Raw genomic sequence first — 12817 nt, 5'->3', positions numbered from 1 at the left:
GGGGCCACTAAAGTCAGGGAATATGCATTTTAAGGAGTAGTTTGGCATTTAGGGAAATGGTTTTTTGCTTTCTTAACAAGAGTTAGAGAAGAAGATTGATACCATTCTTGTGTCTCCACAGTAAATTTGTGGGTAGAGCCAACAGCTGGCTGTCTCAGCTTAGCATAAAAACTAGAAATACAGGAAAACTGCTAGCCTTGCTCCATGCAAAGGTAACTAAATTTGTAAAATGACAAATTTTGGTTTCACTGGAGCATTAGTGATGTTGGTAGGTGGATGTTTTGAAACTCTTAAACATGCAGTCAGTAGATGGTTTTGGCTGAATATATTATTGAATAGTGTAAATTAAAGGGATATTTTGCCCATTTTCAGCCAGCTTTGTACAATTACAGTTTGAGGAGTATGTGTAAATGAACTGTGGTAAACTTCCTTCCATCTTACCAGTACCCAAATCTCCCTGCTCACCATCCAACTCACATCAACCAGATGATGCGTTTCATGTCATCCAGCGGTTTTTGGATGGCTCTAAGTCTGTTGTTTGGACTATAGATTTTACTTCAGCATTTTCGTATGTCCACCACCACCGTAAACATACGAAACTCGGATCAAACTGTGAAACTAGACAGTGCTGATCAAATGTGAACTAAGATTCTGTTACTGTGTTGCCTATTTCTCGCCTTAACTTTTTTCAGAAAAATACATTTTAACTCTCTGATTAGCTGTAATTAGAAATAAAACAGTCCTTTTTTTCTGTTTTTTTTTTTGTCGCATAGCACCAATTTCAAAAATAAAAATAGCAAAAATAGCTCAGTTTTTGAAAAGACCATCTTCGGCAGTAAAAATATTTCTTTAACTACTTTTACAAGTTGGTCTGCAGTCATTCAACAGACACTGGGTGTCTTCTCTTTTTTGTGCACTCAGCCTCTTGGAAAGCTCCCTGATCCAGATGAACTGAATGTTCTTTGAGTGGTATAAACAAGACGTTGTCGTCCCACCTGTCTGTGTTTCTTTTTTTTCTGATGTCTGAACTGAGAGCAGACCTGCCTGTTTGACAGATTGCTTCTTCATCATCACCACAGCTGTCTCTAGTCTCTGTGGAGCAGCAGTGTAGTTTGTCTCACATTAAAAAAACATTATATATGTGAGGGAGGGGGGGGTGCTGCAGAACTCAAAGATCTCAAGTCAACATCATAATTATTTGGATAGTTTGTTTTTATTGACATTGCGAAGAGGAAAACGTAAAATGACACACAACTACAAGAATAACACAATCAAGTCAAGATTTATTTTCATTATGGTCACTGTAACGATAGCAAAGAAGCAGCAGTCCAGGTGAGTCGGCAGTATCATAACACCAACAAACCATCACTACATATACAGGGTTCCCACAGTCATGGAAAACCTAGAAAAGTCAGGGAATTTGCCAATCTTATTTTCAAGGTCTAAAAGGTCATGTTATTAGTGAAAATCATTAAAACCTTTGGAAAGTCATGGAAGTTTATTGTGTGTCATGAAATTGTTTCAGCACTTCGATTGAAAACCTTCGATGTAATGTAACCTAGCAGCAAATCTGTTTTCTAGAGCTGTGAACATAACGTAGGTCTAATATGCTTTGATGTTTGATGTTTCTCCCTTCATGTATGTATTTCAGTTAGCTGAAAATGTGTTTAATTAGAGTTTGAATTTGAGATATTTGAATACTGCCAGATAAGTGGGTGAAGTTTATTTTAATTATTACTGTGGGTCCTTGAGAAGTCATGGAAAAAGATTGTCCATGAAAATGTGTGGGAACCCTGTATACACCTGCATCATCATCAATAAAATCACTTCAACTCAAACTAAATTTTAGAAGTTGGTAAGATTATGCTTCGATTAGTCGAACTAACTTGACTGAGATGTTGTTTTTTAAATCCAAAAAACATTGTTTTTCCAAATATTCTGCAGTTCTTAAAATGTTTTCAGGATCAAACCAGCATTTTTATTAGCGACCAGCATTGGTTTCATTTTAGTAAAATGCTGTTACACACATCTATCCATCCATTTTCTGCCACTTTTATCAAATTTTGGCAAAATTTCCTTTACCCTGGCCACATCCTCTAACATTTCCTGTTGGTTCCCTGATATTATTGGATATGTAGTCTCTCTGATGAGGTCTGGGTGTCTTTGCAGGATATTTCTATGGGTAGGCATCCTGATCAGTTTTGTGAATCATATCAGCTCCTTCCAGTGTAAAAGAGCAGTGGGTCCTCTCTGATCTCAGATATGTTCAGAGAAAACCTCACAGAAGTTTATATTAACCTTCAAAGTACTGTATTAGACACATGAGAAATAATGAAACTTCTTAGTCTAAAAGGCTTTAAACTGCACCAAAGAAGAGACACTTGATTTGACTCCCACACTTTACAGCTTTGACTGAGGTTATTATCAAACTTTAATTATCATCAGACTAACAAGGCTGAATTATAAACTTTCAGCTCGTTCTTCGCTTCCCTCCCATCCGCCATGAATAAAACCATTTCTTGTAGCTCTAAAGCCTGTCATTAAGCACTTCTCAATTTATGATGTTTCCCTCTGTGACCCTTCATTTTTTATATCCACCATAAAGCTCAAACCTCCCGCTTTAAGATTCACTCTGAAAACTGGAGGTCTCATCTGTAAGCTCTGCCAACATGGCTGCAGTAAAATATGTGCAGTAACTCCAAATGTCAGTGATGATGGGTGTCGTCCATTGCTCTCGCTGTATTTCATTTTGCCACCAAGATGTTTTTTTTTCCCCCTGGGACATTTTAATGAAATAAAACACCTTTTCTCACGATTGAGCAGCCATAACCTGTTATCTTCTGGATGAGGGGTTGTGTCTGGAGTCATGCTGGCTTAAATTCAGCCCTTTACAGTAATTTAATGCTCCCGCCGAGTTGATTGCAGGCTCGTACCTGCAGTGTATCAAACACACAGGACAGACTGCCAGGGGCTTAATTCATAGCAGAGTCCTTCCAATACATCTGTAGACTGCTAACATGTCTATGTGAGTATACTGACAATGGTGGATGAAGTTCTCAGACCTTTTACTTAAGTAAAAGTAGCAGCACCACATTGTAGAAAACCTCAGTTTACAGCAAGTAAAGGTCTTGCTTCAAAATTGTTAAGTTTAAGTACAAAAGTATAAGCATTAATATAAAGTTAAAATGCCAAACATAATACTACTCATTATTCCACATGGTTTATTTCAGAATTATATATATTAATGGATGCATGCATGTGTACATTTCTTTGATGTTTCAGCTGGCTAAGTTGGCACTTATTTTAAGTATTTGATATACTGCGGGTCAGTTTTTGATCGTGTTAAAGAATTTGAGATGGGTTTTGGTCTCAGGACCACTTTTTGAAGGTCAAGAACCCTGTTTGAAGTCTCCTGTTGGACTCAATCATAGTTTTTGTCTTTTCTCAGTCTCTGACAAAGAAGAATCAACTTTATTTCAAGACTGTGCAACTGCAGCGATATCACTCAATTGCCTGTGCAAAAAAATGACTGTTGCGTTAAGATGATTAAGTAGATTTCAGCTCCTTAGTGTGCCTTGTTCTCAAGACGGCTTTTTAAGGGTCTCAGCCTCATCTTAAAATGGGCTGCATTTTTTCTCAGTCTTGTCCTGGTCCAAGACAGAGGTAGACTGGATTTTATTTCAAGACTGGTGAAGGCTACAACTACAAAAAGGGAGCATTAAATAGAGATGGTTAAGTTAATTCCAGCTTCTTAGTGTTTGTATTTGTCGCAAATTGTTCTTAGTTACTCTCCATCACTTTATATTAATAAATCAGAATATATAACAGTGGTAAGTAAAAGTTTCAGTGTGCAGTAGAAGATATTTGTAGTGGAATAAACTTGCTGCTCACACACTGACACTGCTCCCCTGTGGTACAGATTTAGATTTATAGAGTCGACACAGTCTGACTGGTCGAGCGACCTATTGATCCATGTGTATAGACTGAATAAATCCTCTTGCTCTGCATAGATTTTTCACTTTCTGGCAAGTCTGATCTTCGAAGACGTCCGTGATTCAAAGTGCTTTCTGTCATTTTCTCGCACATAAACCACAGCAGGACTTTGTATCAATTAATCCTTAAAGGTGGTTTTACATTTAATTATTTAGCTAGTAATGAGGAGTACTTCTCAGCCTGTGAGTGCAGTTAAATTATGTCTTCTGTGATTTTGGAAGTGACATCTTGAGTTTTTGGACTTGGGTTTGGAGATCAATCGGGGGTGTTGAGTATGAAAAACACAGGTGTTTACAATCTATGGACAGTCTAATTAGAACAGAGCTACTGAGATGCATTATAGGAAGTGCATGAGAGGCAAGAGTCAGGCTAGCTCAGTCTCGAATGCATCCGCTTTGATCGTTAGTTCTTTTTAAATCAGTTTTAGCTTTATTGGTCGGTCAAGTATCTTTATGCATACAAATAGTTTCACTTCACTTTCTTGTAGGTCTTAGTGTACTTTCACAGTTGAAAGAACAAATGTTCAGGAGCACAGTTTAATTAAATATATAAATAATACACATATGTGGCTGAAATGCCTGATTAAACAATTTTTCTTCTTGGCTTGGCATTAGAGTTCATTTTATAATAGCATGTGTTCCACACAGCGCTGTTTTTGTGTGTTTGGGGTCACGTGTGTGTAAGTGCGGCAGCACCTCTGTCCAGAGCATTGAAAGAGAGCAGAGGAGAATGACGGACAGACAGACTGAACATGTCACTTTATTTGGTTCCTGCTTGCTTTCTGTGGTTGTGAACAGAACTTTTGACTCTCAGAGAGATGGATGGAGACTGAGAGAGAAGCAAGCTGCAAACAGCTGTTTCTATGTGCCTTCTCCAGCTGAGTGTGACAGAGATCTTTTAACAAGTCCAAAAACTGTTGAGCCCTTTGTGAGTGCTATGTTCCTATTTGATGTCTCTGATTGAGAAATATACTGAAATGGGCTATATAACATGATTTGTTGGGAGAAATCAAGCAATTCTATGTAAAACTGGACATTTAGCACCCACCTCTTTTCTCCATGGAGTGATCCTTTGTTTCATAACCAAATTTACCCACAACTGTGATGATTAACTGTGACTGTTGGCCATAGACTGAATAATTGACTATGCCGGGACAGTGATTGATAATATGGACATTTTATTGCACAATCTGTATATTCATCTTTAATATACTATGTAATAGGTGTTATTCAATATTGGAACCCATCAGCTATGGGTCTGATGACGAAAAAACCACTTTGGGTGAGGGCCAATATTTAAGGTGTTGCTGTGCAGCCAGTGGATATCCAGGGCAAGTCGTCCACATCCACTCTTTTTGGCTAATCTGTATAAACGGATAGGCATTTGAATGCAGATATATAATAAGAGAAAGCTAATCAAAAGTTAATAGTCAATGAGTTCCAAGACTGCACTTTGGCTAATGCATTTTTCCTCTCAACACAAACTGTTTATCTGCAGCTCAAACGCGATTGATCAATACAACATGGACTACAAATGTAAACCAGAATTCCTCCAATATCAAATTCTTGTCCACAGATTCTGTATTCACATGCAGATATCTGTTAACAGAGATTGGCCCAGCATCATACAATATGTTGCACAGCAGCAGACAAATAGAGGAAGATCGAGAACCGAACTAGCTTTGTGTGTGTGTGTGTGTGTGTGTGTGTGTGGTGACAGAAGTGGGCTGCAGAGAGGTAGAGTGAGAATAAAAAATGAGAAAAAAGAAAGAGAAAGGGAAGCATGTTCACTCGGGAAAACTAGGTCACCTGCTGTCATCCTCCCTCAGCTTTCCCCGACACTCATTCTGTAGGAATCCTGCTATCAGGGTGACGGCTACAAAGCTGCTTTGAATTTATGCTTCAGTAAAAAAAAAAAAAAAAAAAGCTTTTCAGAGGTGAATCAGCTGGTGTCAGAGTCAAGGCCCACCTATGCAAACACGGAAATATTTATTGCAGGGCATAATGTCAAGATCTGTGTTTAAGTTACTCCCTACAACCATCGACTGTGATGGATGAGGGGTCATGGTATCGCCACTAAAACACCTCAGTTCATGTTTGTGTGTTCTGTGCTTCAGGTGGACAGCGACAGGCCGGAGGAGACCAGGCTGATAGAGATTGATGAATCTCAGCGCAGTGAGCACACAGTCTTTATCACACCTCCAGAGCTGCCTCCTCTGCCTGAGGGGGAAGAATATCCACTCTGCTACAGGTAATAACTCTACTTCACCTAGAGATTTTAGACTCTAACTCTACTACTTGATGTTTTATGTTTAGTCATTTTTTTATGTTTTGATATTATTTCCTATGTTTTGGTAACATTTTTCACTTACAATAACTGTTCAAGGTAGTAATATGGGTGTGTGGATGTGCCGTTTTGACAACGTGTTATGTGAGCTACCCATCGTGGAAGATTTAAAAAGCAGCTAGCAGTTAGTGTCTAACTCAAAGAAGAAGAAAAACGACCAAAAATGTCCTCAAATTAGGAAAACATTGAGCTCTGGGAGCTTAACTCCAAGCAGAGAACAAGATCATATTGCAGGGACAGTAAATGCTGTTATTGCCATATTATGCCATTGTTATTGTTTAGAAAGAGCTGATTAGTTCGCCCTTAGTTTGGTCCTGTCTAAGATTGCAAAGACTGCATAAGAAGGGACTTTGTGGTGGCTCTATAGAGACAGAACGCAACGTGTCATACCCCGAAAACCATACCCACTGGAGCAGACAGCTCTCGGCGCCACAATATGCAAACAAGGGCTGATTCACGAACAAAATGCCTTTAGATAGCTCAAAACATTTGATATCAGCAAGTCAAATAAATACTTTAGCACCTTGTGTCTCCCAAAAACGGAGAGTAATAGTTAACTTCAACCTCTACAGTTTGGTCAGATTAGAAAAATACTTGCCGATCACAGTACACAATGGGTCAGAATCCCAGCCCCCCCAATTTACTCTGCTGATTGTTTGTTCTTGTATCCACTTTTGTCTTTTAAAAGTTTTGTTTTTCGGTTCGGCAGCTTATAAAAACTTAGCTCTGGATTCTTCACAGTGTTGGTAGTGCATCCCATAACACAGCAGCTTTCACGGTTTTTTTGTTGTTTGCTAGCAGATAGAAAAGACAAGGAGGCACGCTCGCTCAATACAAAGTCAGTGGAGAGCGATGGATTGTTGTCCCACCCGGTGGGGGTGGGACTTTAATGCACTCTGTTTCTATAATGCAGTCTCTGTGCAAGAGGACTGTTGTAACTGAGCTTCCACATTAGAAAGAGCAACAACACGCAAGGTATTATTAGACTGACCACTAGCATGAGTTGAGCCATGCTTTTGAACACTTAGCAGACCGCTGCTTTAGCTTTTGAAGTGTAATGTTATTTGTAAATGGGAAATATATTCTACCTCTACTTTGATGTTAAGTGCCATCTTCTATGAAGCTAACTGAGTACTGTCACCTAACAACAGGAGGAAGACTGAAAAATCAGAATAATACATCGTGTTGAAAGCTGGTTAATTCATTAGCTGATTGAGGACCAGCAGGAGTCCAGCCCCCTCACTGGGACCAAACACTGAGCACTGTTGCTGGACTGAGTGCGTCTGAACATGTGCTATTTGTATTCTGCAGTTCTGCTTTGCACTAAATAATTTAAGCCAAGAGATTTCTCAGAACCACTTAAATTAAGCTCCCCTAATAATCCATAATGACCAACAGCTTTCCAGAATTCATTATCAGCTCTCTTTGAAGATAATTTCAGGCAAACTGTTTTAACGGACCCTGTAACCTTGGAAGAAATAATTTAATGTTAGATAATACCAAAAAGTATTTTTTCTTGCAGACACCAGGAACTGGGAGAGAAACTGTGTGCCTGCTGTCACTAATGTGTGTGCATGCATGTGTGTGTGTATTCTTCATCAGGTATGATGGTTTCCCAGTGTTGAGTCTCGACCTGTTTGACCCTGTGGAGGGCCTGCGGACGCCCTCCTCTCGCCTCGCTGCCAGGCACAGCTGTCCCACCAGCCCTGCCCCCATGTTTAGACGCACCAAGCAGGTCAGCACAGCACTAACTCACTATTGTCACAGAATGATTTATTGATTTAGGTACTGAGCTGCTGCTCCTCTCCAGAGTTGCCTGAGATAAGAGCAACAACACAAAGTTAATTTTCTAAATTGCAAAACCTGCACACAAGTTTCTATAATCTTCTGATAAATCACTCTCAAAATAAAGTAGAGCCAAGAGAGTCAATCAGTTTGACAACAATTCGGTGTGCACACAGAACTGCCTTTTGAGAACCACCATAGACCCATTTTCATCAGTTTTGTGGGTGGACATGAGATCTAGCAAGCTAACTGAATATGCCAAACAGAACTGAAATACACCATCTAAAAGCTGGGAACCTGAACATTAATTTGAGATGCCCTTCAGCAAGGCGTGTCCAGTGTTTCCATTCAGAAATCTGTTCTAAATGTCTTTTGGTTAGGCACCTATTCAAATTTTCAAGTTCAGAGTACATCAGGCCTTAAAACATTATTGTTGAAGTTGTTGCAGCAATTTCTGAGTTGATAACATTTGTTACACAGATTTGGTGCAGAATTTAACAATTGATAGAAATCAAGATTCAAGAATCTCATCAAAATACCACCTTAAGACACCAGGACTTTTGGGAACACCACACAAAAATCCTTTCTGTAAGAACTGCAATTGTCTGCGATTGGATGGCGAACAACTATGTTCTGGAAACTGCAGAGAAACACCCTTAGTGTCAGTATACCCATGACAGCCATTCATCCTCTGCATGCTTTAAATCTCTAGCTTGTGGTTGTAGAGTTTCAATAGACTGTAATTACCCTGAAGGTCACAAAAGGTCATTTTATACAGTTAGGTCTATTTAAAAAAATATGGTGTCACTACAATGAAATAGCTACAATAAGGGTCAGCATCATCACACTTCAATAAAATGGGCTCATTGAATCCACAAGAGACTCAGCTTTTCAGTCATACTACATACACAGACTGTAGGGACCCCTGTATGCAGAAATTTTCAAATATAATAGGCAAAGACAACACATCTATACTGCATTCAAAAAATTGCATTGGGACTAATAAAATGGGTATGCTTTTAAAGCGGAGACTTGTGGGTACCCATAAAACAAATTTTCAGTCAGATATCTTAATGTTAGAGGTCAAAGGACACCTCTGAAAATGGCTATGCCAGTTTGTTCCCTCGTGTGTTATTTAGCCCACTTCCTGGCAATCTAGTATGACATGGTTGGTACCAGTGTATGCCTAAGGTTGTCTAGTTTTACATGATACTACTATTTTTACTATCTTAAAAATTGAGCTGGCCATAGCCTTTCAAAGACTGTAATGTTGGCAGAGATCGTGGAGGTCCTGTGGGTCTCGTGGGGTTAAGCAGCCCATACATTAAAATAACAGAGATAAGGAAAAGAAAGTTTTATTTCCTTTGAAAGAATAAGTAAATGGATATGATTCACTGGGTCAAGGGTGATGGGATTAACTTCTTTTATTTAACTTTTACAATTTATCTCTAACTTAAAACCCCACATGTCCATAAGCCTGATTTGCGAAGCAAACTTCTTTTCCTTTTCACCCACAGGAGATCAAATCAGCCCAGAAGATAGCAAAGAAGTACTCATCCATCCCCCAGCTCTGGTCCAAGTGCCTGCTCCGTCACTGCTACGGTCTGTGGTTCATCTGTCTGCCAGCGTATGTGAAGGTGTGCCACTCCAAGGTGCGGGCGCTCCGCACTGCGTATGACGTCCTCAGAAAGATGCAGGCAAAAAAACTGCAGCCCCCTGATGAGGTACATTAGCTATTCCCATCCTGTTTTATCATATTTGCCAATTATAGCAATGTTTGCTCTCATCTCAGATCAGCCATTGTTTGAATTTAGCTAAGGACTATTTCTGGGGCTTGTTGTCTTTCTGCCTAAACAATCACACATGTACAAAAACTATACAGGTCTGCTACCGGGTGTTGATGCAGCTGTGTGGGCAGTATGGCCAACCTGTCCTTGCCGTCAGAGTCCTCTTTGAGATGAAAAAGGCTGGAGTCCACCCCAATGCCATCACCTACGGCTACTACAACAAGGTACAGAATATTCCTCTATTGATCAAAATAAAGCCAGAAATTATGCACACTGTCATGGAAATCCCAGAAAAGACACAAAATTTCAAAATAGTATTTTTCAAACTTGGGAAAGTCAGTTTTGGAAAAGTTGTGGAATTTTGGTGTTTGTAATCAAGTAAATTGTTGCTTTAATCTTCCCTGAATTCAATGTAGTAGTTTGTTTTCTACCCGGTACCCTTTCTCCCTCCATGTAGGTCAGCTTGCCAGAAATAACATTTATGGTCATGAATCAAAAAGTTTCTATACCTATGCTATGCCCACTACTACTTTATAATCATGCTGCATTTTTGAGATGGTGCAATGTTGCCATGGACATTTTCTTATGGGTTGTTAAAAAGTTATGGAAAAATATAGAAATTTTGTCCATGAGAATGTGTGGGAGGACACTGACTTATGTCATGTATAATTGGTTTGATGTAAATCTGCCTTATTTACAAAGAAAGTGGCTTTGGGTTTAAGGGAGGACAAATAGTGCAACTCAGCAACTACCCAGTGCAGTGTCTCACACAGACACTAATATGAATATATTAGCCCTGGGACTCCCAAGTGCTATACTGTCACCCTGGGTGTGGTATTTCTTATGTGGGTGTGTTCAGAATATTCTGCTGATTCTGCTGCAAGTTTGACTAATGTTTGAACACACCCATGACAGCAAAATGTCAAACAAATCTCTGGGAGGACTGTCCGATGGGATCCCCCCTTTTCCATCAACTGTAATGGATGAAGACGCAGGCTTAGTCAGAGCCAGAAAAATACAATTAAAGCCAGGAGAGCTGGCTTCTGTACAAATCTGTATTATAGTGACAGGCTGCTATATAAAAAGTGTAAATCCATTGTGGAGTGCATCAAAACGTATGTCACTGAATCTCAGCTGTGATTAGAGACCTAAATATGGCTTTCATAAAGTTGAATGAAATGACTTGTGAAGTCAAATGAGATCTAAAGATGGAGTGATTACAACCTACATGTTGATTGTTTGTTTATGAGTCACAATGGCTGCATAAATAATTGCATCCAAATTATTATACCACTATTTTAGTTGCTCCATCTCTAAAATTCATTCTTCTCTGGTTGGCACTTCATCACACGACCGTCTCTGCATGCGCTCGGCTCGCAGATAAAAGAAACATTTATAACATTTGCAGTGTCCCCCTGCAAGGTTGTATGCTGTCGTGTGCGGTCAGCCCCATGTGTCAGGATGAATCGTTGCTCTGTTATCATCGAAACCTGTCCCTGATCTGGCAACCCAGGGAGCAAATACGTAAATTGGCTGATGTGGGACCAGGCTGTCAGGAGACAAGGCAGCAGCAAAGGTTACTCTGTTGTGTTTTGACACCTCGGAGGATCTTATTTTATCGTAGAAATAGAAGGCTTGAGGGACAAAGTGGCCAAATCCTCTACTGCAGCTGCAGTGTTGGACAGCAGCAGGTGTTTATATTCCTCCCCTTTCATGCTTCTTTGAAGTCCAAGGATGGGAAGGAGGAGGGAAGACGTTTTCTGTATATGCATGAGCGCTTATCTATTTATAAAATCCAGATGCTTTGGTGTTAGCTCTAATGGAGGTTTCTAAAATAAAACTGCAAAAAGTAAGGAAAAAATGCTAAATTAGAGACTATCAGTAGCTCCAAAAACCTAAATTCTTCCTGAAACTGTATAGAACATAAAACCTATTTAAGAAAGGGGGGTTATAATGATGACCATGATGTTCCCCTGTGAAAGGATCTCCATGCCAAAGTAATCACTGTTTGCTTTAGTTATCCATGTCCCTGTCATGTGCAGTTTAGATTTTCATTCCCTTTAGAACAGCACTGGAGGCAAGGTGATAAAGGTGCAAAGTGATAGCATGATTCAATTCAGGTTAATATACTGCATTGATTAGTGTCCTGTATACCCAGGAGAGATTGTGGGAATTTGAAGGAGGCTGGAAGAAACCCTGAATTTAAAACATGACATTGGCTCAACATTAAAGGTCATCAAGAGACAATCAAAAGAACACAAATATGCTGAAAACACCAACTAAATTTCAGATTATTGTATGCTGCTGAAGATAACAAAAAGTTTAACTTTCCCAATAGTCATGGGATTTTTTGGATGTTTTAAGGTGTAATCTGGGAGCATCAAAGAATTTTACACAGAGTTAATGTCATGTATTGAATACCCATGTCTTGCTTTAGATGGTAGTTTTTAGACTAACAACAGTGGAGAGACTAGACAGTTCAGTCCCGTAGAAAAACAGCAGTAACAAACCAAGGAGTACCAACATCATCAAGTCAAGACAGACTTGGTCAGGGTTTTTGCACTATGGTAGAACAGTTTGAACAGTTACCTCTTTTTATCTCTACAGCTTGTTTGGCCTTAGTGGGTTAGAGTCTTTAAAAACAGCGCTATTATTTGGATAAGAAACCACACTAGTACCACCACACCAGCAGCCTTTTATTGACATTCTCTGTGTAAATAAATGTTCTGCATAACAGGTGGCTAATAAGAGCTTCATGGTGAGACTGCAAGAAGTCATGTTGAAAACAGCCTTTTGAATAAATATTAGACATCAACCAGTCTTGTTATCCTCTTAAAGGGGGTTTGTTTGTGATTGAAAATGAAACAAATACTAAATTCTTTAGGTACAGTTTATCCATCGGTCAG

The 12817-nt window shown here is 39.4% G+C and overlaps 1 protein-coding gene across 1 annotated transcript in view; it reads left to right on the top strand.

Moving 5' to 3' along the window:
- The window catches only part of LOC121943806 (C-myc promoter-binding protein-like), a 58030-nt gene that overhangs the window by 29087 nt on the left and 16126 nt on the right, over window positions 1-12817 (top strand). The window contains exons 14-17 of the mRNA XM_042487429.1: window positions 6110-6243; window positions 7942-8074; window positions 9642-9848; window positions 10007-10135. Of these exons, the coding sequence (XP_042343363.1) occupies window positions 6110-6243; window positions 7942-8074; window positions 9642-9848; window positions 10007-10135 (603 nt within the window). The remainder of the gene's footprint in view (window positions 1-6109; window positions 6244-7941; window positions 8075-9641; window positions 9849-10006; window positions 10136-12817) is intronic.

Source organism: Plectropomus leopardus, chromosome 1 (assembly GCF_008729295.1).
Source record: "Plectropomus leopardus isolate mb chromosome 1, YSFRI_Pleo_2.0, whole genome shotgun sequence".
Classification (NCBI taxonomy): domain Eukaryota; kingdom Metazoa; phylum Chordata; class Actinopteri; order Perciformes; family Serranidae; genus Plectropomus; species Plectropomus leopardus.
The sequence above is the reverse complement of the archived record's forward strand: the minus strand, read 5'-3'. Positions and strand labels throughout refer to the sequence as shown.